The sequence below is a fragment of the Panthera uncia genome, chromosome D1, assembly GCF_023721935.1.
Source record: "Panthera uncia isolate 11264 chromosome D1, Puncia_PCG_1.0, whole genome shotgun sequence".
Classification (NCBI taxonomy): domain Eukaryota; kingdom Metazoa; phylum Chordata; class Mammalia; order Carnivora; family Felidae; genus Panthera; species Panthera uncia.
The window spans coordinates 15,173,962-15,200,525 of record NC_064808.1 but is presented as its reverse complement, the minus strand read 5'-3'; the positions used below and the strand labels follow the sequence as shown (position 1 = coordinate 15,200,525).

General features: G+C 37.7%; 1 protein-coding gene across 2 annotated transcripts in view; it reads right to left on the bottom strand.

Moving 5' to 3' along the window:
* The window catches only part of CKAP5 (cytoskeleton associated protein 5), a 112,446-nt gene that overhangs the window by 69,751 nt on the left and 16,131 nt on the right, over positions 1 to 26,564 (bottom strand). Inside the window, exons 1-3 of one of the 2 annotated variants that reach the window (XM_049617282.1) lie at positions 17,363 to 17,925; positions 1,901 to 1,994; positions 1,211 to 1,404 (exon numbers count right to left, since the gene is read on the bottom strand). In XM_049617282.1, the coding sequence (XP_049473239.1) occupies positions 1,211 to 1,404; positions 1,901 to 1,957 (251 nt within the window). In that variant the 5' untranslated portion in view covers positions 1,958 to 1,994; positions 17,363 to 17,925. Of the gene's footprint in view, positions 1 to 1,210; positions 1,405 to 1,900; positions 1,995 to 17,362; positions 17,926 to 26,564 lie in introns of those variants that run through there. The other variant, XM_049617273.1, reaches the window with a different exon arrangement.

The following is a 26,564-nucleotide window of genomic DNA, read 5'->3' as shown; positions in this document are numbered from 1 at the left end:
TGTATCACACCAGGCAATGACACAGAACCATAGTTTCTGTTTATAAATATAGGAAAAGTCGAACAAGAAAGCAAAAATCCCTTGAAATCCCATTACCCAGAGAAAACTACTTTCAGCTATTTGGTATCCATCCTTCCAGATCTCTCTCTCTATATGCATAGAAAATAGATAGACAGACAGACAGACAGATAGAGAATATATATATACAGATATATTTCACAAAAATAGGATTACAGAGTTGTTGCTTTTTTGAAAAATTTTTAAAAGGTCATTTTAAACATTTCTTAGAACAAGAGAATTTCTTCACGGAGGGAATGGATATGTACCTTTAAACAAAAGGCTGCTCCTAACTCCTTGGCAAGACTTTATAGTAACTTAACTGCTGTGTGTCTCTTCTAAATTAAATAAAACCTAGACCACTGGAAATCAAAAATAAAGTAAAAAAAAAGGAATGGTCCCACTAATGGCAAGGGAAACACAGTGATGCTGGTAACAAAACTGTCAGATCGATGGTGTATCATCTTTGAAGTCAAGTATATATTTCTTGTGCACTTAAGTAGAGGGTTCCCCCCTCCTTTTTCTTGTACGGAGGGCTCCTTTCAATGACATCGAGATACTATTAGAAAACCAGGTCTATGAGGTATGAGAGAGTGGGTGATCAGAAACCTCTATCATCTACAACTCAAGTCAAATGGGCCAGGAGCCATGGAAGTTTAGTTAGCACCACCTCTCCGAAAAGAGAAAAATGCCTAATGACCACAGAAAGAAAGGTGTGTTTCTAAGATCACCTAGCCGGGAAGATTTGTATAAAGAAATTTTTGTAATGCCCAAATGTTTTCAGTGAAATTCTGGTAATTCCTTTCCTAACACCTTCCAGTTTCTTCTACAAGCTTCTTGAGATTTTTCTCTCTAGTTTAAAGTAATTCCCATTACAAAAGGCTCAAAAGGAAATTCACTTGTTCATCAAACCTTAAGATAAAAAACTCAAGACTTCTAATTTGCTCCTCTTTAGAGATCTCATGTACTATTTAGATTTCTCAGAGCAGATAAAACCCGAATGGAAAACAAGTATCAAGGAGCTATGAAGTAAGAAAATGATTATCTTCCAAAAGTGCTAATAACTAAGGACAATGACCCACAAATATACATAACTTAACCCACATAGTACCAGACGAGGGCTTTTACCAGAAGAGTTGGAAAAACTACTTACTTTCCTGCTACATGGGCATTTTCAACATACACAAGTGCAGCTTCTAACCCTTTCAGCTGAACCACTGCATTGGAATCAGTCACAAATTTTTTGATCAGTCCTAAAAATTTGGACCATTCTGGGCTCTTTTCATCCTTTATTTTCTGGAAGATCTTCAGGGCTTCTTCATATCCACTTAACCTTGCTTTCCAGAGCTAAAAGAAAAGTATTTTGAAACAAAATACAATTTAATGAGATTATTATCTACTGTTAATTGGAGAAGTTGAGGGGCGGGGAAGGACTACCCTATACCAAGTAATTTGAACAAAGGACCCCATGATTAGAAACAAAAAAGGAGTTTAAGAAATTCAGAGTTTTCAAAGAGAATTAGCTAATAAACTCATTCTTATAAGTGTTTAATATTTGCAATATTCTTCCAAGGCCATCCAGAATTCCTAACAGGGCACTATAAGTCTATCTCACTTTGTATCCAAGTGTTAGTTTTTACTTCCGCGTAATATGTAATTTGTAATTAAAGATGTAACAATTCAAAAATGAAAAATCACCCTGCTGAAACTGCCTAATCTCCAAAGCATGTTGTTTGTCGGTTGTATTGTGTAATCATTAGGCAGCTCTATACTATCCTGTAACGTGGGAATGCTCACAAAACAAGCCAATGACACTAAAATCTGAGCTCTAGAAAAGTCTTACCTTGTGTTCACATTTCTGATCAACCGGCAGTTTCATCCACTCACTGTCATCTCCCATCGTGCTTCCAGTTTCTCCTCAGAATTAAGAGTAATTCCTAGTCAGACAAAAATCAGTACCTAGTAAATCTAACAATCAAGCAGTCTTGTAAGACACAATGATTTTTCTGAGACTATTATTTTATCATGCATGCACCAATAAGAGTAAAAAAGCTCATTTTTTGGTCAAATGTCCATTTAATTCCATTAACAGAATCTTTAAAAAGTGAAAGAAAAAAGTTACTAGAAAAAAAATCTACACAAAGGGGCGCCTGGGTGGCTCAGTTGGTTAAGTGTCTGACTTTGGCTCAGGTCATGATCTCATGGTTCTTGGGTTGGAGCCCCGTGTCGGGCTCTGTGCTGACAGCTCAGAGTCTCAAGCCTGCTTCAGATTCTTTGTCTCCCTCTCTCTCTGTTCCTCTCCTGCTCACAGACTCTCTCTCTCAAAAATAAATAAAAGATTTTTAAAAATTAAAAAAAAACCCTACATATGGGCACTTGGCTAGTTCAGTGGGTAGAGCACACAACTCCTGATCTCAGGGTCATGAGTTTAAGCCTCACATTGGGTGTAGAGTTTGTTTGTTTGTTTGTTTTTTAAGTTTATTCATTTGAGAGAGAGACAATGGGGGAGGGGCAGAAAAAGAGAATCCCAAGCAGGCTCTGCATTGTCAGTGCAGAGCCCAATGCTACACTCGAACTCATGAACCATGAGATCATGGTTCGGATGGTCAACTGACTGAGCCACCCAGGCGCTAGGAGGAAAGAGCTTACTTAAAACAAGCAAACAAACTAAATCAAAACTAAAAAAAAAAAATCTAAATGAATCTAGAAAGGATGGATATGTGTTTTAAAAACAAATGATTGGGGCACCTGGGTGGCTCAGTCGGTTGAATGGCCGACTTCGGCTCAGGTCATGATCTTACGGTCCGTGAGTTTGAGCCCCGCATCGGGCTCTATGCTGACAGCTCAGAGCCTGGAGCCTGTTTCGGATTCTGTGTCTCCCTCTCTCTGACCCTCCCCCATTCATGCTCTGTCTCCCTCTGTCTCAAAAATAAATAAACGTTAAAAAAAAAAATTTTTTTTAATTTAAAAAAAAACAAAAAAACCACAAATGATTATATATTTTCCCAAATGGGAAACTCCTAGATATATAACAAAGCCAGAATAAAACTGAAGAGCTACTTGGCCTTTAAAATGCGAGAAAAGAGTTTCAAAGAAAGTCATACTTATAACTATTAACCTAAAATTCTTTCAGACAATAGTCATTATGAAAAAATCTCAATGTTACCCAGCTCTCTACATAACTCTAGACAATATGATTATATAAAGTAGTAAAAATTAGGGTCGCCTGGGTGGCTCAGTCAGTTAAGTGTCTGCCTTTGTCTCAGGTCATGAACTCATGGCTCCCGAGTTTGAGCTCTGTGTCAGGCTCTGTACTGACAGCTCAGAGACTGCAGGCTGCTTCCAATTCTGTGTCTCCGTCTCTCCTGCCCCTGCCCTGCTTGCACTCTGTCTCTCTCTCTCTCTCAAAAATAAACATTAAAAAAAATTAAATCCCTGAATGAACTATATTTTTATAAACTTTATATCCCTTTTTAGTTAGGTTTATATGCAACATTCCTGTAAAAGCTTTATGCTATTCATTTAGATAACACCTTTTTTTCTTTTTATTCTAGAGAGAATGTGTGTATGTGCATGTGGGGGAGGGGCAGAGAGAGGGCGAGAGAGAATCCCAAGCAGGCTTCACGCTGTCAGAGCAGTGCCCAACCAGAGGCTCAATCCCACAAACCATGAGATCATGACTTGAGCTGAAATCAAGAGTCAGACACTAAACCAACTGAGCCACCCAAGTGCCCTGATAACAACTTTTTTTCTGATTATAAAAGTAATATATGTCAACTGTAGAAAATCTGGAAAGTACAGAAACTACATAAGGAAGAAAAGTATTAAAACACAATTTTAGGGGCACCTGAATGGCTCAGTTGGTTAAGCGTCTGATCCTTGGTTTCAGGTCAGGTCATGATCTCGCGGTTTCATGAGTTCAAGCCTAGGCGGGTTTTGTGCTAGCAGCGCAAAGCCTGCTTAGGATTCTCTCTCTCTTTCTCTCTCTGCCCCTCCCCCACTCATGCTACCTCTGTCTCTCTCAAAATAAACAAACTAAAAAAATGTTTTTAATAAAAAAAATAAAACACAATTTTACGTTTACCAGGGTGGCTCAGTTAAGCATCTGACTCTTGATTTTGACTCAGGTCATGATCTCATGCTTCATGGAATCAAGCCCTGAGCTGGGCTCTGTGCTGACACCGCAGAGCCTGCTTGGGATTCTCTCCTTCTCTTTCTCTGCCTCTCCCTTGTTTGTGCATGCATGTGCTCTCTAAATAAACATTTAAAAAACTCCACAATTTTACCACCAATTATTAACCATGATGAGCACTGAAATGTATATCCTCTTGAATTCTTTCAGAGTTTTTTCAACAAACATGCAATGTATAAATTATATGAAAAAGACAAGTATAATCCTCTTGGAATCTTTTTCTCATATAGCCACGAACATTTTCCCATGTTTGAGAACATGATGTTTAAAAAAATTTTTTTTTAATGTTTATCTTTGAGAAAGAGCAGGAGAAGGGGAGAGGCACAGAGAGAGACACACACACACACAGAATCCAAAGCAGGCTCCAGGCTCTGAGCTGTCAGCACAGAGCCTGGCGCAGGGTTCCAACCCACGAGCCCTGAGATCATGACCTGAGCCAAAGTCGGACGCTCAACCAACTGAGCCACCCAGGTGCCCCGAGAACATGATGTTTAAAGGTTGTATAGCATACCATTTTATAAATGTACCAAAATTACCAATCTTGACGGTGGGCATTTGTTTCCAATTTTTCAGGATTATATATAATGTATAAGGATATTGTTTATCTCTCCATCCCCAGTCCCAGTCTGACATAAAATATACCTTCAATAAATATTTGTTTAATGTATACCTTGATGGTGTCTGCTATGAATTGGGTACTGTGTGAAGTATTTTTTAAACATGTTGACTCACTTTGTACTAAGAACAACTACATGAAAGAAAGACATTCTCTCTGTTTTACACACTAGGCTCATAAAGTTTAAATAATTTGCCTAAAACAACAGAACTGGATCACATTAAAAATTCAAAATCTACGCCTCTTTACAACTTGTTCCCTCCCATAAAAAAGTAGGGAATATCCCAGTGAAAGCTGTATACTCAAAGACTTAAGTTTATTAGAGTACATGGAACTTTTATTAAGACTTCTCTCCAAAACCCCCAGAACCCTGAGAAACAATAGCAGTGTGCTTTGGAGTATGAGTCAAACCTTAATAGCAATTCTGCAGCAATGGTGGGAGATAAAGTAGTACAGCAGTTTGTAAAGTAGTATGGCATTACCTAAGTTGAAGATGCACGTATTCTACTTCATTCCTAGGTATATATACCCTAGAAATGGATGCCCCCTACACTAGAAGATCTACACAAGATATTCATAGCAATGTTGTTCATAAAAGCCAAAAGTTGAAAACACTTCACAGGTTCATCAAAAAGAGAATGAATAATAGTGGAATATTCACTGAGTGCAATATTATATGGCAATGAAAAAGAATGAACTATGCCATGCTTCTCAAACTCTTTAATGACAATCTTTTTAAAACTTTCAAGCAATCCCTATCAAAATAACAGCATTCTTCACAGAGCTAGAACAAACAATCCTAAAATTTGGATGGAACCACAAAAGACCCCAAACAGCCAAAGCAATCTTGAAAAAGAAAACCAAAGGCATCACAATCCTGGACTTTAAGCTGTATTACAAACCTGTAATCAAGACAGTTTGGTACTGGCACAAAAACAGACACTCAGATCAATGGAACAGAAAAGAGAACCCAGAAATGACCCCCAAACGTATAGCCAACTAATCTTTGACAAAGCAGGAAAGACTATCCAATGGAATAAAGACAGTGTCTTCAGCAAATGGTGCTGGGAAAACTGGACAGTGACATGCAGAAGAATGAACCTGGACCACTTTCTTATACCATACAAAAAAATAAACTCAAAAATGGATGAAAGACCTAAACATAAGACAGGAAGCATCAAAATCCTAGAGGAGAGAGCAGACAAAAACCTCTTTGACCTCGGGCGCACCAACTTCTTACTCAACACGTCTCCAGAGGCAAGGGAAACAAAAGCGAAAATGAACTACCGGGACCTCATCAAAATAAAAAGCTTCTGCACAGCGAAGGAAACAATCAGCAAAACTAAAAGGCAACCGATAGAATGGGAGAAGATGTTTGCAAGCGACATATCAGATAAAGGGTTAGTATCCAAAATCTATAAAGAACTTATCAAACTCAACACCCAAAAAACAAAGAATCCAGTGAAGAAATGGGCAAAAGACATGAATAGACACTTCTCCAAAGAAGACATCCAGAGAGCCAACCAACACATGAAAGAATGCTCAACATCACTCATCATCAGGGAAATACAAATCAAAACCACAATGATACCACCTGACACCTGTTAGAATGGCTAACATTAACAACTCAGCCAACAACAGATGTTGGTGAGGATGAGGAGAAAGAGGATCTCTTTTGCACTGCTGGTGGGAATGCAAAATGGTGCAGCTACTGTGGAAAACAGTATGGAGGTTCCTCAAAAAATTAAAAATAGAACTACCCTACGACCCAGCAACTGCACTACTAAGTATTTATCCAAGGGATACAGGTATGCTGTTTCAAAGGGGCACATGCACCCCAATGTTTATAGCAGTGCTATCGACAACAGCCAAAGTATGGAAACAGCCCAAGTGTCCATCGATGGATGAATGAATAAAGATGATGTGGTGTGTGTGTGTATGTATATATATATATATATATATATATATATATATATATATATATGGTGGAGCATTACTCGGCAATCAAAAAGAATGAAATCTTGCCATTTGTAACTACGTGGATGGAACTAGAGGGTATTATGCTCAGTGAAATTAGAGAAAGACAAAGATCATATGACTTCACTCATAATGAGGAATTTAAGATACAAAACAGATGAACATAAGGGAAGGGAAACAAAAACAGTATCAAAACAGGGAGGGGGACAAAACATGAGAGACTCTTAAACATAGAGAACGGAGGGTTGCTGGGGGTTGTGGGAGGGGGATGGGCTAAATGGGTAAGGGGCATTAAGGAATCTACTCCTCAAATCATTGTTGCACTATATGCTAAGTAACTTGGATGTAAATTTAAAAATAAATAAATTATTTAAAAATTTTTAAGTAATTATACACAAATATGTTTGTAAAATACAATAAAAACTATTAGATCTGTGTATTTTTAGAGTTCCCCAAGGGAACAGAAAATAGTACAAGCACCAGGTAAAACAAAACATTTGGTAGTTCTGTAAAAAGTTAAACATAGAACTATCATATGGCTCTGCAATTCTACTCCTGGGTATATACCCAAAGAATTGAAAACAGGTATTCCAACAAGTACATGTACATGCATATGCATAGCAGTACTAGTCACCTGGGCCAATAAACAGCCCAAATGTCCATCAATGGATGAATAAACAAATTCTGGTGTGTAAGTACAATGATTATTCATCCATAAAAGGGAATGAAGTACTGATACAGGCTACCACATGGATGAACTTCACAAACATGATGCTAAGTGAAAGAAACCAAACACAAAGATCCCATATTGTAGAATTCCACTTATATGAAATATCTATAGTAGATTAATCCTTAGAGACAGAATGCAGACTGTGGGGTACCAGGGGTTGGAGAAAGAGCAGGAATAGGAAGAAACTGCTTAATGGGTAAGGAGTTTTACTGTGGTGTGATGGAAATGTTTTGAAACTAGAAAGAGATGGTGCTGACACAACACTGTGAGTATTCAAAACGCAACTGAATTGTTCACTTTAAGAGAGTTAATTTTATGTAATGTGAATTTCATCTCAATAAAAAAAATTTGTAAGTTCTCAGGTGATTTTAATGTGCAGCCTGGGTTAAAAACTTCTAAAGTTATTTTCTTGGCATAAGTTTGAGCTGCAAAAGCAATCTCTCCTATCTGACTTTTTAAAAAGAGAAACACTCAATGAAAGCTTTCAACACATTTTCTAACCAAGAGAATGTGAACTGTCAGTATCTTTCAGTATTCTGTAAGATTACTGCAATACTTTTTCTTTTTTTCTTGTTGGTTGCTTTTTAGAAACCATTAAGAAAAAGAATATCTAACCCAACGGCCTCATGTAAAATTTAGATGACATTGTGTTATATATTCTGAAATGGCTTCTACTACTTTATTGCCTGAGTTTTTAAAAGTTGGTGTTTATGGTTTTGCTTTCTATTAAAAAGAAAGGCATGCTTCATACCCAAACTTCCCCAGCCATTGAAATAATGGATATAGTGTTATGTATTTGGCACTGGGGACTCCTGCTCTTCGTGTTGGTCTTCTTGCAGGATTGATAGATTAAGAAAAAAAAAAGGCCTTATCCACTGATTTTCTTCCCTAATTATTTTCATTTTAAAATTAACTTTAGAATTTAATTTTTTACATCTATAAGAAAATATATACAGTTTGTGAGTTAGGAAGCATTACAATAAAATTGACCCATTGACCTAACACCCAATCTAAAAATTAGAACACTACCATTATTGGGGTGCCTGGGTGGCTAAGTTGGTTAAGTGTCTGACTCTTGATTTCGGCTCAGGTTGTGATCTCGTGGTTCGTGGGTTTGAGCCTATGTTGGGCTCTGCGTTGACTGCACAGAGCCTGCTTGTGATACTCTCTCTCCCTCTCTCTCTCTCTCTCTGCTCCTCCCCTGCTTGTGCTCTCTCTCAAAATAAATAAATAAACTTAAAAAAACACACACACAACAGAACACTACCATTATTATTACTTCACCTGGGCATTTCTTTCCTACTTCATCCTTCTCCCACAGAAGCATTTTCCTGGAGTTCGTTTAGTTCTACGCCATAGTCACAGTCACACATCCCTAAACAACAAAATTAACTGTGCTTGTTTGTTAGCTGTAGAAAAATATTATCTGTGTGTTGTCTTCCATGACTTACTTTTTTCATTCAATATTTCATTTGTAAAATTCATCCGTGTGTGTGTACTATAGTTCAAAACTACTCAAAATGTGGTACAAAGGACTGTACTGGATCACAAACGTATCATTCAGAGACAAGTATAGAAATGGAGATAGTGGTTTAGAAACTGCCATAGCACCTAACTTCTTTTATTATGGTGGTTTGAGGATCTGAACAAAGTTCAGCAAGGCTAAAGAATAAAATGCAACACAGAAAGTAAAAGGATATAAAGTCAGGCTAGAAAGTAAGTCAAGATCAGACCCTGGAAGATCTTGTGAGCAATGTTAAGGAATTTGGACTTTATCCTAAATGTAAAATGAAACTTTGAAGAATTCTAAATAGGAAATATTACATATGCTATCGAACTTGCATTTTTTTGAAAATTTTAAAAAATGTTTTATTTATTTTGAAGGGGGCAGGGGCAGAGAGAGAGGAAGACAGAGAATCCCAAGCAGGCTCCGTGACATCAGTGCAGAGCCCGATGCAGGGCTCAATCTCATGAAGCATGAGATCATGATCTGAGCTGAAATCAAAAGTCGGATGCTTCACCAACTGAGCCATCCAGGTGCCCCCAAACTTGCATTTTTTGAAGACCATATGTTGTACATGTAAAAAGCAATGTAAAGAATGCTTTGGAAGGCAGTAACAATGGAGGGAAACCAGTTAGAATACAGTGATCTAAATCAAAGATGATGGTGGCCTGCACCTGAGGATGGCAAGACTATCCATCTTTCCTTCTTAAAGGTAAAATGGAATTAATACATATACATGCCACTTTGTCTTAAGAATGTACAAAAGTGGGGGGAGGAGGCCCTGGGTGGCTCAGTCGGTTGAGCATCTGACTTTGGCTCAGGTCATGATCTCAGTGAGTTTGAGCCCTGCATCGGACTCTGTGCTGACAGCTCAGAGCCCAGAGCCCCTGGTTTGGATTCTGTGTCTCCCTCTCTCTCTGCGCCTCCCCTGCTCATGCTCCGTCTCTCTCTCAAAAGTAAAATAAAAACATTAAAAAAAACAGGGTACAAAAGGGGTTCTTTTTTGTGCCATAGGCCTCTGGTAAAGTCACAGACACCTTCTTCAGAATATTTTTTAATGCATAAAATAAAATATGTAAGATTATGTCAAATAATTTTGAAACATAATTGTTAATTACATTTTATCAAAATATTTACTTTAAAATGTGAATGACATTTTAAATGAACTTCTCCATACATTAAATAAAATCTAGCAGCAGGTGTATTACTATAATTACTATAATTTTGAAGTTATATTGGACAAAAATATTTTGATATACTATATCACATAATGTGATTATGAAAATTACTTCTATTGGTAACAAATACACAGGTCATTCTTGTGGCTTATGGCCTACATTCTTCACTGAAGAAAATGCTAAAATTTCAGTTAGATGGTAAGAATAAAGATGCAATTATTTTTCCTTCCAAGTTCATAGAGTCCCTGAATTCCAACCCCAGGTTAAAATCTCTTGGTCTACACAACCTTCTAAATCTTATGGTCACATGAAAGCTCTTTACTTTCAAAGACTTTAGGGCACTATTTACAACAGTCCCAAAGTCTCTACCTAAAACAGTTACTACCAATCTATATTTCAATAATACTTTATATTTTACAAATATTTTTACAATAATTTTCTTATGTGAGGATCTAGTGAGGAAGATATTTAATTGCTTCTATGCATTTCACAATGTAAATGCAAGCACACTGTTTTATTACCTTATTGGGTTTTCTTTCTTTTTTCTATTATTCTAAGTTATGAGCTCTTTCTTCCTAACCTGTAAGATTCTCTTGAGCAAGAACTTTTTGTCTTAATAATCTCTATCCTCACAATGCTCAAAGAACAACATGGGATAAAGCAAATGTAATTATCCTCTTTTTACATATATGGAAATAAAGCCTCAATGTCTTACCCAGGTCACTTAAGTAGGAGAGACTGGCCTAGAAGAGATTTCTTGAATGCTAGTTTGGTGAATTTCTTAAAATTTATCTACATATGGTTTCTAGATGATCTATAGTGAAAACTATTCAACCTTTATAAATAATATGATTTATTTTGGTGATTACCTAACCCAGGTCTTTTTTTTTTTTTAATGTTTTTATTTATTTTTGAGAGAAAGAAAGAGGGTGAGCGGGGAGGGGCAGAAAGAAGGGAGACACAGAATCCAAAGCAGGCTCTAGGCTCTGAGCTGTCAGCACAGAGCCTGATGGGGGACTCGAACCCATGAACTGCAAGGTCATGACCCGATGTGAAGTCTGATGCTTAACCAACTGAGCCACCAAGCACCCCTTACCTAATTCAGTTAACATATAAAGACAAGAAAGAAAGAAAGAAAGAAAGAAAGAAAGAAAGAAAGAAAGAAAATATAAGAGTAAATGAGCATAATGTGAAAAACAAGTTTATCCGACTCTTTCAAAAGGACATAGGTAACTTAGAGAAATTTAAAATACAGTTAGCTGGTAAGGGGGAAATCATCCCTAATCAGCAGCTGCCTCTAATAATCAAGCCTACCTACCCAATTGGGCCTTAAAACACTGTTAACCTGCCTTTGGATAAGAATGGAATGACTACAGTTTTAATTGTAATTTGGGATTATTCATGCAGTCCAACCCTTACCCCTGAAAGCTCTTATTCCATTGAGAGATGGCTCTACTAACTGATCAAAAAAACAAAACAAAACAAAAAAACTTTCCTTGAGATTAATAAAAAACAAAAGGATGCTAGACTACAATGGCTATAGTTCATATTCATTCTAAATTTCTATAATTCTAGAACATTTGGGGAAGTGGTCTTTAAAGTGACCACTGCTTGAAAGCTGAACTCTGCAAATTTTAACTAGTCATTGTCACAAAGGAAAATAAAAACCTTGGGAACATCTAGAACATATACAGGAAGTAATGAAGAGGAACCTCAGAGTCAGTATAAAATAGAACACATGTAAAATTAAATGTAACGATTTCATGAAAAGTCACGTAAGTTAAAGGCCTGAATGATTTCTTTAGAGGAATGTAGTACTGTTTTCAATATACACAGCAAACTGAAACCAAACTAACATTCACAATAGCCAAAGAATGGGAGCCATCCAAATGTCCATCCATTGATGAATATGGAAAATCCACACAATGAAATATTATTCAATAATAAAAAGAAATGAAGTACTATAAAGAACTCCTAAAACTCAACAACAAACAACCCAATTAAAAAATGGGCAAAGGGGACGCTTGGGTGGCTCAGTCAGTCAGGAGTCTGACTCGATTTTGGTTCCGGTCATGATCTCACAGTTCCTGAGATGGAGCCCCATGTGGAGCCCCACACCTGCTTGGGATTCTCTCCCTCTCTCTGCCCCTCCCCTGCTTGCTTGCACACACGCACGTACATGCTCTCTATCAAAAGAAATTAATAAACTTAAAAAAAATTTTTGAATGGGCAAAGGACTTGACTAGACACTTCTCCAAAGAAGATCTACAAATGGCTAATAGGCACATGAGAAGATGCTTAACATTACTAATCATTAGGGAAATGTAAATCAAAATTTTAAGATTCCACCTCACATCTATTAGGATGGCTACTATCAAAACAAAACAAAACAAAAAGACAATTGTTGGCAAGGATGTGGAGCAACTGAAACCTTTGTACACTGTTGTTAAGAATATAAAATGGGGGGGGGGCACCTGGGTGGCTCAGTCGGTTGGGTGTCCGACTTCGGCTCAGGTCATGATCTCACAGTTCGAGAGTTCGAGCCCCATATCAGGCTCTGTGCTGACAGCTCAGAGCCTGGAAACTGCTTCAGATTCTGTGTCTCCCACTCTCCCTGACCCTCCCCAGCTCACATTCTGTCTCTCTCTCTCAAAAATAAATAAACATTTAAAAAAAAAAAAAAAGAATGTAATTTGGTATAGCTGCTGTGGAAAACACTATGGCACTTTTTCAAAAAATTAAAAACAGAATTACCATATGTTCCAGCAATTCTACTTCTGGGTATATATGCCCAAAAGAATTGAAAGCAGGGTCTCAAAGACATATTTGTACACCCATGTTCATTTCATAGCAGCATTATGCACAATAGCTAAAATGTGGAAGCAACTCAAGTGCTCATCAGTGGGTGAGTGGACAAGCAAAATGTGGTTTGCACATACAATGGAATATTATTTAGCCTTAAAAAAGAAATAATTCTGACGTATGCTATAATCTGGATGACCCCTGAGGCCATTATGCTAAAGTGAAATAAACTAGCCACAAAGATCATTCCACTTAAATGAGACAGTCAAAATCAGAGAGACAGAAAGCAGAAGGGTTTTTGCCAGTGAACAGATGGATTGGGGTATGTTCAATGGGTGTAAAGTTTCAGTTTTCCAAGTGAAAAAAATTATGGAAATGGATGGTGGTGATGGTTGTACAACATAATCTGACATGGTATCTGATACCAGTGAACTGCATACTTAAAAATGGTTAAGATGGTAAATTTTATGGTATATGTATTTTATCACCTTGCAAACATTATACTAAAAAAAGTCAGTTTCAAAGAACCACATATTGTATGATTCCATTTACATGAAATGTCCAGAATAGGCAAGTCTACAGAAGTAAAAAGTGGATCAGTGGTTGCCTACGAGTGAGGTGTTTGGGGCTATCAAAAGGGTAATGGCTAAAGAGTGTGGGATTTCTTTTCTTTCTTTCTTTCTTTCTTTCTTTCTTTCTTTCTTTCTTTCTTTCTTTCCTTCTGAGACAGAGATAGAGCATGAGCAGGGGAGGGACAGAGAGAGAGGGAGACACAGAATCAGAAGCAGGCTTCAGGCTCTGAGCTGTCAGCACAGAGCCCGACGCGGGGCTCAAACTCACAAACTCTGAGATCATGACCTGAGCCGAAGTCGGTGGCTCAACCGACTGAGCCACCCAGGCGCCCCAAGAGTGTGGGATTTCTTTTTGGGGCAATGAAAATGTTCTAAAACTGTGGCGATGACTGCACAAATCTAGAAATATACTAAAAGCCACCAAACTGTACACTTCAAAATGGGTGAGTGATATGCAAATTATATTTCATTAAAACTGTTTAAAAAAAAAAAAGAAACTAACAAAGTTTACTAACAGAAGCCCTTAGGAGATAAGAATGATTTGTTGGGGTGCCTGGGTGGCTCAGTCGGTTAAGTGTCTGACTCTTGGTTTCAGCTCAGGTCATGATCTCATGAATCGTGAGTTCAAGCCCCACATCGGGCTCCACGCTGATAGTGTGGAATCTGCTTGGGATTCTCTCTGCCCCTCTCCTACTCACGCTCTTGCTCTCTCTCGCTTGCTCCCTCTCTCCAAATAAATACATAAACTTTAAAAAAATGATATGTTAAAGCTACTGATCATTTTACATGTGCATATGTTGGCTGCAGAGGTTAAGAGTCCTTTCTAATAATAAGGAATTAGTCTATTCCAATTTTACCTAAAGCATTCACATTCACTGAATTTTCCTATGAGTGCCTAAGTTCACAGGAGTACAAGTAAGAAGTTTAAACAAATAATCATAATACAAAATATATTATGTGTGGAAACTGCTTTAAGCAAGGGATAAATAAGGATTATGGGAGTTCTAAGACAGGATTAAAAAAAATTTTTTTTTTAACGTTTATTCATTTTTGAGGGAGAGAACAGAGCATGAGCCAGGGAGGGGCAGAGAGAGAGGGAGACAGAATCCGAAGCAGACTCCAGGCTCTGAGCTGTCAGCACAGAGCCTGACCCAGGGCTCGAATTGACTGTGAGATCATAACCTGAGCCAAAGTTGGATGCTCAACCGACTGAGCCACCCAGGCCTCCCTAAGACAGGATTAACCACCAGTAAGTGAGGTATGGTCAGCGAAAATCTCACAGAAAGGATGGTATCTGCACTCAGTGATTAATGAAAGGTGGGATTTCCAAAAAAACAGACAAATAGAAGTAGAAGAGGAGATATTCTAGGCTGAGAAAATAAGAAAGGGAAAGTCTTAGAGACAGGAAAGTACAGAACATGTTCAAAGAACAATGAATGGCTCCATTTACCATAGTCTAAGACCAGAGAGGTAGACTAGGGTCAGGTCATGTAGAATCTTGAATATTAAGCTAAGAAGCAGATGCTGATGACTGCAGCAGGGCAATGACATAATCCTATCTACTTCAGAAAGATAAATCTATGTAGAATGGATTGGAAGGAAGAGAAAATAGAATCTTGCTAGAAAATTATCACAGTACTCCAGGACAAAGATAAATAGGAGCCAGAATTAGGGGTCTTAGGGATGGAAAGGATGGGCAGGGGAGACTGAAGGGAGTTACATTAAAGAAGGAGAATCCATAAGCCTTAGCAAATAAGGATGTGGGAGCAGTTAGAGTCTAGTAGGAGGATCCAGTCTAGGTGACTGGGAGAACAGTAGTGTCAATGACATAAAAATGTCGGGAGTTCTGGATTGTTTATTTTTGGGGAATGGAAAAGAGGTGAGGAATATGATGAGTTTAGTTTTAGACTTGAGAAATATGATCTTCAAGTGATTGAAAATGTGGGACCAGGATTAAACAGAGGATTCTGGATTTTATAAACACAGACATAGGAAACCGAGTTGTCATTGCATAACAAGGTTTGATGCTTTAAGAGTAAATAAAACTGCCAACAAAGAGAAGCATTAATAAAATTAATTTGAACTATATATGATGCTTGCTATGGCTCATTCAATCTAGTCATACTACAAACGTTCATAACTTTCAATTATTCAGAGCTCTCAGGAGCCTTTACAACTAGCATGAAACAGAAGCAAAGGCAAGGAGGCCAACTAAAATAAGTCTATTCCACGGAAATATTATAATCTTACATATTACTGTATCTAAAACATCTTCCAAACAGCTCAAATACCACATAATCCACACTGCTGCTGAAAAGGTTTAGATGTAATTGTTTATTTTTAGACTAGAGATAAAGATATGTTTCCAAGGTCATATTAAAGGTAGAACTTAGAATAAATCTTGAACCGATTTTTTGGTTTAGTATTCAATTAACAAATTACCTATTAAGTATATATTATTATAACATATAGACTCAAGCAATCTGCATTTTCTCATTCATCAATCAGCTAAAAGTAAGGCACCAAGAGATCAAGTCATGAGTAATGTTAGAGCTGGGCCTACAACCTAGATCTCCTTTCTCTCAGTCCACCAACTTGGCCATACCATTCATGGGTCCAACTGGAGTATCCTTTTAAGTTTCTCTAACTTGACAGTCTATAAGAATGATCATAAAGCTACTAAACAGGCTGTTTCAGCTTTCTACTTGGGAAGAAGCCATGGCAGTGAAACCATTTTATGGCTAATTCCCAAGCTCTTGACCTACAAAAGCTCTTCGCTATCACAATACACGAGATCTGGATCTGATTACCATTCCTGGACTCTCACTTCTGGTTAAGGAAATGCTACTGCAGAAGCATAGAATAAGTGTGAGGGAAATTTGAAGAAAATGTCCACTCCAAAAGCAACTCCTTTGAATGACCAATGAAGTATGATAATAGACTCAAACAAAAAAACAAAAAACAAACAAAAAAAGAAAGAAAAGAAAAGAACTATAAAACAGGGAAATAGGGATAAAACAATACACAGGCAAGCCCAGAGAGCTTTACTCAAACCTTATATAGAAAGGACAAATGGATTAAAGAAGCATAACAATTATGTAACTGTCATAGAAAAGTTAAGATTTTTATTACTTGGCCAACCCAGACAAAAGCTCACCTCTAAGTACCAGTAACAAAAAGACAAACCCTTCCCCCTAAATTTAAAAACCTCACTGCCCTCAGGTAATTCCCACTAACAAGGACAAGTGTTACCCTCTTGCTGGAGTATTCTCCAGAAATCTGAACTGCTTCACTAGCAGTTATCTCAGGAAACTTGGGTGTGCTTGCTGTCCTAGTCCTGGGATGGTGGCCTCTCATAAATTCCTTCTGAAGGGGAAGGATAAAGAGCTGTCTCTGAGCGATCTCTTACACATCCTGCTATTCATATCAGCAGGACAGAAGATTAACTGAACTCTCTGGAGCAGATGATCACTGTCAATGTCTCCAAAAGAGGGACCCACAGCCACACAGGCCTCTGGGGAGTTGGAAAGCTAAAACCTGGCTGTGAATTAGGTCAACTTGGAGAGTTACTGCTCAACTCTACCAAGGTACCTGAAAATCTAATGCTTACTCATCCCTAAACTACCCAGGTCTCCAAATCCCTGGCGAAGGACCCAAGGCCCAGGACACTAGATCCAGCTCCACCCATCCAGCTCAATGGGGTTACACTCGAGTAAAAGCAAACCTCTCCTCACCGCAAGAGGAACCAGGCTGGGGCAAAGCCGGGTCGTGGACACAGCTCAACCACTGCATATCCAAACAAGCACCCTAGGGCCGCTGTCACCACCCAGAAGTAGAGCAGATGCCCCAGGCTTTAGCTCACTGCAGCCGGCATTGTTTACGCTCTTTCGCCACCTAAGCCTCTGATAGGCCAGGAAAGTCCCCTGCACTGTCCACCAGGACTTCCGGCACGGGCACGGGATGCTTGACCCCCGCCCGCAGTTTGACACTTACGCTCCCTGGGCAGGGAGAGGTCTGGGGGCCCTATGGTCCGAGCAGAATCAGCAGGAATACCCGGCGGGCCGTGGCGGCATTGGTGCGGAGGGCTGCTGAGAAACGCCTCCTCCAGGGGCGGGGCCCAGAGCTCTCTGTCAGAGTGCCCGCCCCACCTCGGTGCCCCTCCCAACACCCACTGAAGGCTTAAAGGAGCCGCATCTTAGTCCAGAGGTCTGCAGGACTCAGGGTGCTGCTTCTAGCCCACAGGGTTTTCAAGGCATGAGGCAAAAGAAGGACCAACTAGAAAGACTCCTCCCCGGTTGGGTGGGCCTCTTTTTATTGTTGGCAACACAGGCAACGTTCCCGAAACAAAGGAGGTGACCAGTTCTTATTATCACAATCCTAATCCCTCCTCTAGGGATGGAAAAAAAAAATTGCTGCAGGCAATAGCCAAAGTATCTGGGTAAATATATAGCCCCCATTATGTAAGATGCTTATTCCATTAATTTGAGCAGTTAGTGTTCTTCAAATGGCAACTGAAAGAACCAGAAAGGAATTTGGGCAGCCTGCACTGCTTCACCATCTCACCCTTTCTCTACCACAGGGGAAATCCCAGACAATGATAGAAGATGGGTAGGAAGGCAATAGGAGGAGAAATGGAAAACATTCTCCTTCTTGTGAGCAAAATGTGCCAAGAACTGGCACAAGAATTCAAAAACTGACCAAGAATTCATCACATGTCCACGTAGATGAAGAAATCTTGCACACAAATACAATTGTGATGTGCAGCCATGCAATTTAATATGAAGAGTTCTTGAGAAAACTGTAGTAGAAACTGGATTAATATCTCTGGAGTTAAGTAATGGTCTCTGAGCCCTCCATAGGTTATCAGTGGCTTTTAACTTTCTTTTCATAGGAGGAATTTTTCCTCAATCTCAGTTTACAAGGTTCGACTGCATTTTGTGTCTCGTACTGTCAGGAATATATTAAGCCTATATTAGCTGAATAAACACACCTTATTAAAGCCTTAAACCACCACCAGACAAGTATGGGAATCAATTTAGTGAGGCAAAAGACCATTTTTTAAGTGCCCTAATAACATCCTCCATTTCAAACATGGGTTCAAGTGAAAATGTAGATTCCCAAGGACAGGCAAGACTGCTCTGCTTACTAGGGAACAGACAGGTTACTTCTATTCTGAAGGTCTCTGAAGGTCTTAGAGAATTCTAGGATCAGGCTGCCAGTAAGAGAAATGGATTCAGATTAGAATAGTCTGATTTTCAACTGCCAAGAAAATCTCACTTTAAAGTGCATTTAACTGTGAATGATACTTTTGAATTAGGTAATTAAGACCATTCATTCTATCCCCAGGAAGCATATCACACTATTCTGAGGGTAATGGTTTGCAGATCAGCCTCCCCATTAGATTGTGAGCACCTCAAGGGCAAGGGCTAGAATGTATCTTAATCACCCTTTTCTCCCAGTGTGATACAAAATGAATATTCAATAAATATTTATCACAAAAATTATGACCAACGCTTTCTTTGATACAGGAGTCCAGACAACCGTCAATAAGCATAGCACAGTGAATACAGGTGTGCATGCACACACACAAATGGCTAACACCCAGTGCTATGCGTGTTAGTGAATTAAAAATTTAGAGAGAAAAGAAATCCACTGAGTGTACAGCTCGATCTCAGACATGAGAGCTCAAGATGATGATTATTATTATTATTATTATTATTATACAGATTTATATCTCTTGTCTCAAATACACATTTTATATAAATATTCCTGAATAATTCTTAGATATTTTACCAAATATAGTCTAAATATAGGCCATCTTATTTTGGTTACTGCTTTTTTCTTTACTATACCATGAAGAGAGTAAACTGGACATGTAAAACCTTTACAATTCAACTACCAGTTAGTAGTCTTCTCCATAACATGGGAATGTGAAACTGTTTAGGAAATGATTTGGTAAAAATTATATATAGAACATAGGAAAATGATAACAATTCATGTATTAGGAAGGTCGAGTGCGGGAGGGGGGGGCGCCTGGGTGGCTCAGTCGGCTAAGCGACCGACTTCGGCTCAGGTCATGTCTCACTGTGTGAGTTTGAGCCCTGTGTGGGGCTCGTGCTGACTGTGTGGAGCCTGCTTGGGATTCTCTGTCTCTCTGTACCTCCCAACTTGTGCATGTGCTCTCTCTCTCTCAAAATAAATAAACTTAAAAAAAACTTCAATCCACAAGCATAATTTAAAAAAAACAAAAGGAAGGTGGGATTTCTTGTACTTTTAAAATATCTTTTTTCATCCCAGGGTTTAGGGATTGAGCCCAACCTCTGGCTCCATGATGAACGTGGAGCTTGCTTTAAGATTCTCTCTCTGCTCCCCTCTCCCCTGCCCCCATACTCTCTCTCTCTAAAATAAAAAAGTATATCTCTTTTTTCACTGTACCGTTTTTTTCTCTGTAACACATTAACATAGAAAAGAAAACTAATGTGTGCATAACCATCAATGGAAAAGGGTTGTTTGTTTTTAAAGTGTTATTTATTTAAGTATCTCTACACCCAACATGGGGCTCGAACTCATGACTCTGAGATCAAGAGTTGCATACTTTTCTGACTGAGCCAGCCAGGCACCCCAGGAAAAGGAAGTTTTAAGCATTAACTGGAAATTTTCATTAGATCATATTTAATGAAAGAAAGAAGCCAAGTTAGTGACTAAGAGTATGGACTCTGGAGATAGAATGCTAGTTCAAATCCTGGTTGGAACCATTTATTAGCTGTGTGGCTTTAGACAAGCTGCTACCTTTCTGTGCTTCTGTTTTCTATATGTAAAATGGGAAAAATAACAATATCTACCTCATTCAGTCATTAGGAGAATTAAACCAGTTAAGTTTATCATATTTATAAAGCACCTACGACAGTGCCTATAATAAAGTGCTATATACAAGTATTTGAGAAATAAAAAATATAATGTTCAACAAATACTGTCTACCTTTTCTGTCACATTCCTTTTAAAACTAAAAAGCAAATGCATACCATCAACTGCTCCCAACTCTCTGTGTTCCCAGCTGTCAGAAAGAGATAATAACTCAGTTTTAGAGAGGGAGGAGAGATTCCCCAAGCTGAGAGCTTTCAAGTAAGGTTTATTAAGGTATAACTTACATACAATAAAATTCACTCTTTTTAGTACATAGTTCTAGGAGTTTTGGCAGTCACAGAGTATCAGCACAATCAAGAACATCTCCCTTAGCCCAAAATATTTCCCAGTGCCCCCTTTGTAGTCAACTCCTCTCCCCTAGGCAACCACTGATCAGTATGCTGTTCTATAGTTTTGCCTTCTGCACGATGCCATATTAAAAAAAAAAAAATCATACAGTGTATAGTCTTTTGAGTACAGCTTTTTTCATAATACAATTGAGATCATCCATGTTGTTGCACAGATCAGCAATTTGTTCCTTTTTTATTGCTGAGTAATATTCCCTTGTATGATCTAACACATGTTGCTCATCAATTTTACCAGTTACCAACATGTGGGTTGTGTCTAGCTTTTAGCAATTGTGAAAAAGACTACTACAGATTTTTATACAGACATAAGTTTTCAGTTCTGTTGGGCAAAAACCTAGAAGTGGGAAAGTTGAGTGGTATGGTAAATGTATGTTTAATTTTATAAGTAAGTGCCAAAATGTTTTCCAAAGCGGCTATATGAACCACTCTGCAATCTTCCTCCACCAGCAATGTCTAAGAGTTCAAGTGTAACTGTATCATTACTTAGTACTAATTTCTAGTATGGCTCCATATTTTTATACCTATGAATTAAAGCCAGTTTTTTTCTGCAATTTAGTTTTAATGGTTTGTAATGTCCTCTTCCATTTAGAAACCAGTCGTTGATCATTTGGTATGAATCTTAGATGCTACTTTATTAATACTTTCAAAGGGGTAGATCAATGAAAATTAGTCTTTCAAATCCCATCCAAAAGCAGTCAAATTTGGTCATTTTATCTGGATCGACAAGCTACAAGGCTAAACAAATAGCACTCCTAGTAAGCAGAACAAACCAAAGCATATATTATATATCTGTCAGTTTAACTGTTTTTCCAACATTCAGATGGGCTTATCCATAGCCTAAGTAAAATTCCTCAACAATCTTATTACATAACAAGTCAAATTAAACATGTTTATCAAAATATAATTCTCTTGAGTAGGAAACAAAAAGAAGCTTCAAGAAAATATTTTAAAACTTATCATAAATACTTGTCTACTATTTCAAAAAAAAATGCTTTAAAAAGGAGGTGTGGAATTTTTTTGTAATTGTTGGTTAGCATGGAGAAACTGGTTACATCCGTTTTGGAAAATATTTGTATTAACAACCCATTCCCAAGAGAACTGAGAGCACTACGTCCACACAAAAACTGGTTCATAACTGTTAATATCAACATTATTCATAATAGCCCCAAAGTGGAAACAACCCCCAAATCCACCAATTTATGAAAGGATAAACAAAATGTGGAATATCCTATCCATACAATGGAATATCATGCAGCCATAAAAAGGAATGAAATAGTATTATATGCTATTAACATAAGTTAACCTTGAACACATTATGCTAAGTGAAAGAAGCAAGGCACAAATGGCCGTATGTTGTGTGATTCCTTTGGTATAAAATGCACACATCAGGCAAATCCACAGGGACAGAAAGTAGAATGGCGGTTGCCAGGGGCTGGGGTGGGTAGAATGAGAAAGAGGGAATGGGGAATGGCTGCTAATGGGTATGAAGTCTCTTTTTGGAGTGATGAAAATGTGCTGGAATTAGATACTGGTGATGGTTGCACAACCATGTGAATATGTTTAAAAGCCACTGAATTGTATGTACACATTAAAAGGATAAATTTTATGGTATGTGAATTATATCTCAATTAAAAAACTCACTGACAAGAGAATGGATAAACAAGCTGTGGTATATTCAGAAAAGATATTATACAGTAGTGAAAACAAATGAAGACAACTATTAGCAAAAACCTGCATGAATTTCACAAACCATAGCTAGTACTAGAGAGCATACAGTATGATTACACAAACCCAAACAATATACTGCTTAGGAATGTATACATTTTTTTTTTTAATTTAAAAGAAAAGTATAAGGAGGATAATGCCGAAAACTTAGCATAGTGAAAAAAGCAGGGAATTAAACCCAGGATGCAATCCAGGAGGACTGCACAGGATATTGGTAATGATCTATTTCTTAAACTGGGTGGTAGGATGATGGGTGTTTCTTTTTCAAATTTATAACATAAATAATATATTATATTTAAAATATACTAAATACTCCAGGAGTTTAAAAATGAAAGAAAAAAAAAGCTCTGCCTCTTGTTAGTAGGATTTTATAATTTAAAAAGTTACATTCCATAGTGTTCAGGTAGAAGTGTAAGAAGGCACTTTTTTTTTTTTTTTTTTTTTCCCCAATATGAGAGGAGTACTGGGCTGGAAAGAAGAAAATTTATATTCCCAAATCCCTGTTCTACCATTAGTTTCTACCATAAAGCTGTGAAACTTTAGGAAGGTCATTGAATCTTTGGAGGCTTCAGTGTTGTCATGCATAAGACAAGGAGTTTGTATTAACAGCTCTCCCACCTCTAAACTTTTGAGACCATGCTCCACAACCACTATTTGTATATGATAAACAACATGCTTGCAATTCCAAGTTCTTCAGTACTAAGATATCTGCAGCTAATGTTAAATGTTTGGAAAGTGCTTCTACTTCAGTGGTAAAATCTCATAGCCTCATTCTCTTTGGCCCTTGGTTAAATTACTACAAAGGGATGGTATCGGTTGTACAGATAATCCAAAACCACAGTTTGCATACATGTGGATTCTACCATCATTTTCCCTTTCCAGGCAATCTCACCCTGGTAGAATAGATTTTGTCCCCAGGCCAAAAAGAAGGGATTCACACAAGCCACTCAAAAAGCACAATTTTAATCATCAGTCTCTTATGCCTGGCAAAGAAAGTAATGTGGTAAAAGATAAAAACACTGATTCAAGAAGTCAGGAATATGAACTATATTTCCTTCTCCATATACAGAATACTGGCAAGGACAGTTTCTGAGTCATCTAGTCACATCTAGCACAATTTGTGGCACCAAGAAGTCAGTATCACTTTCAGAGCAGGCCTTCCTTCCTATGGCTTCTACTCAGGGCACCACACCCAGTTAAACATTCTACTATCAACCATCACTCAAAGGGTATTTAAAAGTGATACATTAAAAGCCCAGGAGAGACGGCTTCACTGGAGAATTCTATAAAACATTTAAAGAAGAATTAACACCAATCCTGAAACTCTTCCAAAAATTTGAAGAGGAGAGAACATTTTCAAACTCATTCTATGAGGCCAGAATTACCCTGATATGAAAGCCAGACAAAGACACTGCAAGAAAACTACAGACCAATATTGTTGATAAAATACTGATGCAAAAATCCTCAAAATACTACCAAACTGAGTCCAACAGCACATTAAAAACATTATACGCCATGCCCAAGTGGAATTTATTCCTGGAATGCAAGAATGGTTCAACATACCAAAATCAATCAACATAATACACCATAACTCATTACAAGAATGAAGGACAAAACCCACATGATCATCTCAATTGATGCAATAAAAAGCATTTGACAAGATTTAACACCCTCAATGATGAAAACATTCAAACAAGGAATATAAGGAGACTACCTCAACATAATAAAGGCCATTTATGAAAAGCCATAGCTAACATCATACTCGGTGGTGAAAGACTGAAAGCTTTTCCTATAAGATCAGGATACCTATTGTAGCCATTCCTATTCAATACAGTACTGGAAGTCTTAGCCAAAAGAGTTAGGCAAGAAAAAGAAATAAAAGGCATCTAAATTGGAAAGGAAGAAGTAAAATTATCTGTTTGCAGATGACATACTTTTATATGTAGAAAACCGTAGAGACTCCACAAAAGAAAATCTGAGAATAAATGTATTCAGCAAACTTGCAGGATACAAAATCAACACACAAAAACACATTGTGTTTGTATACACTAACAATGAACAATCTGCAAAGGACATTAAGAACACAACCCCACTTAAAATAGCATCAAAAAGAATACAATGCTTTTGGTTAGGAATAAACCTAACCCAGGAGGTGAAACTGAAATTAAAGAAAACACAAATAAATGGAAAGACATCTCACATCCATGGATTGAAAAACTTAGTTACTAAGATGTCCATACTCCTAATAGATTCAACACAATTCCTATCAACCCCAACAGCATTTTTTTGCAGAAATAGAAAAATTCATCTTAAAATTCATATGGAATCTCAAAGGACCCCGAATAGCCAAAATAATTTTGAAAAAGAAAAACACTGGAGGACTCATACTTCCTGATTTCAAAACATTACAAAGCTACAGTAATCAAAACAGTGTGTTACTAGTATACAGACAAATAGACCAATAGAACAGAAAACCCAGAAATAAACCCTCATGTGTAGGGTCAAGTGATCTTTGAGAAGGGTGCCAAGACCACTCAATGGGGACAAAGCAGACTCCTTATGAAATAGCACTGTGAAAAAAATGGATATCCACATGCAAAAGAACAAAGTTGGGACTCTTATCTCATACTATATACAAAAATTAATTTGAAATGATTAAAGACCTAAATGTAAGATCTGTAACTATAAAATTTCTAGAAGAAAAACATAGAGGAAAAGCTTCATTACACTGAAATGGGCAATGATTTCTTAGATGTGATACCAAAAGCACAAGCAACAAAAGCAAAAAAGACAGTTGGGACATCAAACTTAAAAACTTTTGTGTATCAAAGGACACAACAGAGTAAAAAAGCAACTTACAGAACGGAAGAAAATATCTCTGAATCATATATCTGATAAGGGGTTAATATCCAGAAGACAGAAAGAACTCCTACAACAACAAAAACCCAAATACCCCACCTAAAAAAAATGGGCAAAAGAACTGAATAGTCAGTTCTCCAAGTATGATATACAAATGGCCAACAGCATATGAAAAGATGCTCAACATCACTAATCATCAGAAAAATACAAATCAAAACCACCATGAGATAAACTTACACCCATTAGGATGATTACTATATTAAATAATAATAATAATAATTGGCAAGAATGTAGAGAAATAGGAACCTTTGCACACCATTGGTAGGACTGTAAAATGGTTCAATTGCTATGGAAAATGGTAGAGGTTGCTCAAAACATTAAAAATTGAATACCGTATTACTATATGATTCAGCAATCCCATTTCTGAATGGGTATATATATGTGTTTATATATGTGTGTGTATATATATATATATCCAAAAGAATTAAAAGTTGGGTCTCAACATGACTTGTACACCCATGTTCAAAGCAGCACTATTTACAATAGCCAAGAAGTAGAAGCAACACAGATGTCCACTGGAGAAGGAATGGATAAACAAAATGTAAAATACATACATACAGTGGAATACAAGACTTAAAAAGGAAGGAAACCCTGTTACACACTACAGTGTGAATGAACTCTGAGAACATTACACTAAGGGAAATAAGCCAGTCACAAAAAAGACAAATATTGTATAATTCCACTTACATGAGGTATCTAAACTAGTAAAATTCATAGAAACATAAAGTAGAAGGACGGTTATCAGGGGCTGGGGGAAGAGGGAAAGAGAATGTATAGATTCAGATTTACAAGATGGGAAAACAATTCTGGAGATATGTTTCACAACAATGTGGATGTACTTAATTTAAAATGTACTTAGGGGCAGCTGGGTGGCTCAGTTGGTTAAGCCTCCAGCTTCGGCTCAGGTCATGATCTCGTGGTTCATGGGTTCTAGCCCTGAGAAGGGCTCTGCACTGGTGGTCTGCTTGGGATTCTCTCTGTCTCTCCTCCTCCTCCTCCTCCTCCTCCTCCTCCTCCTCCT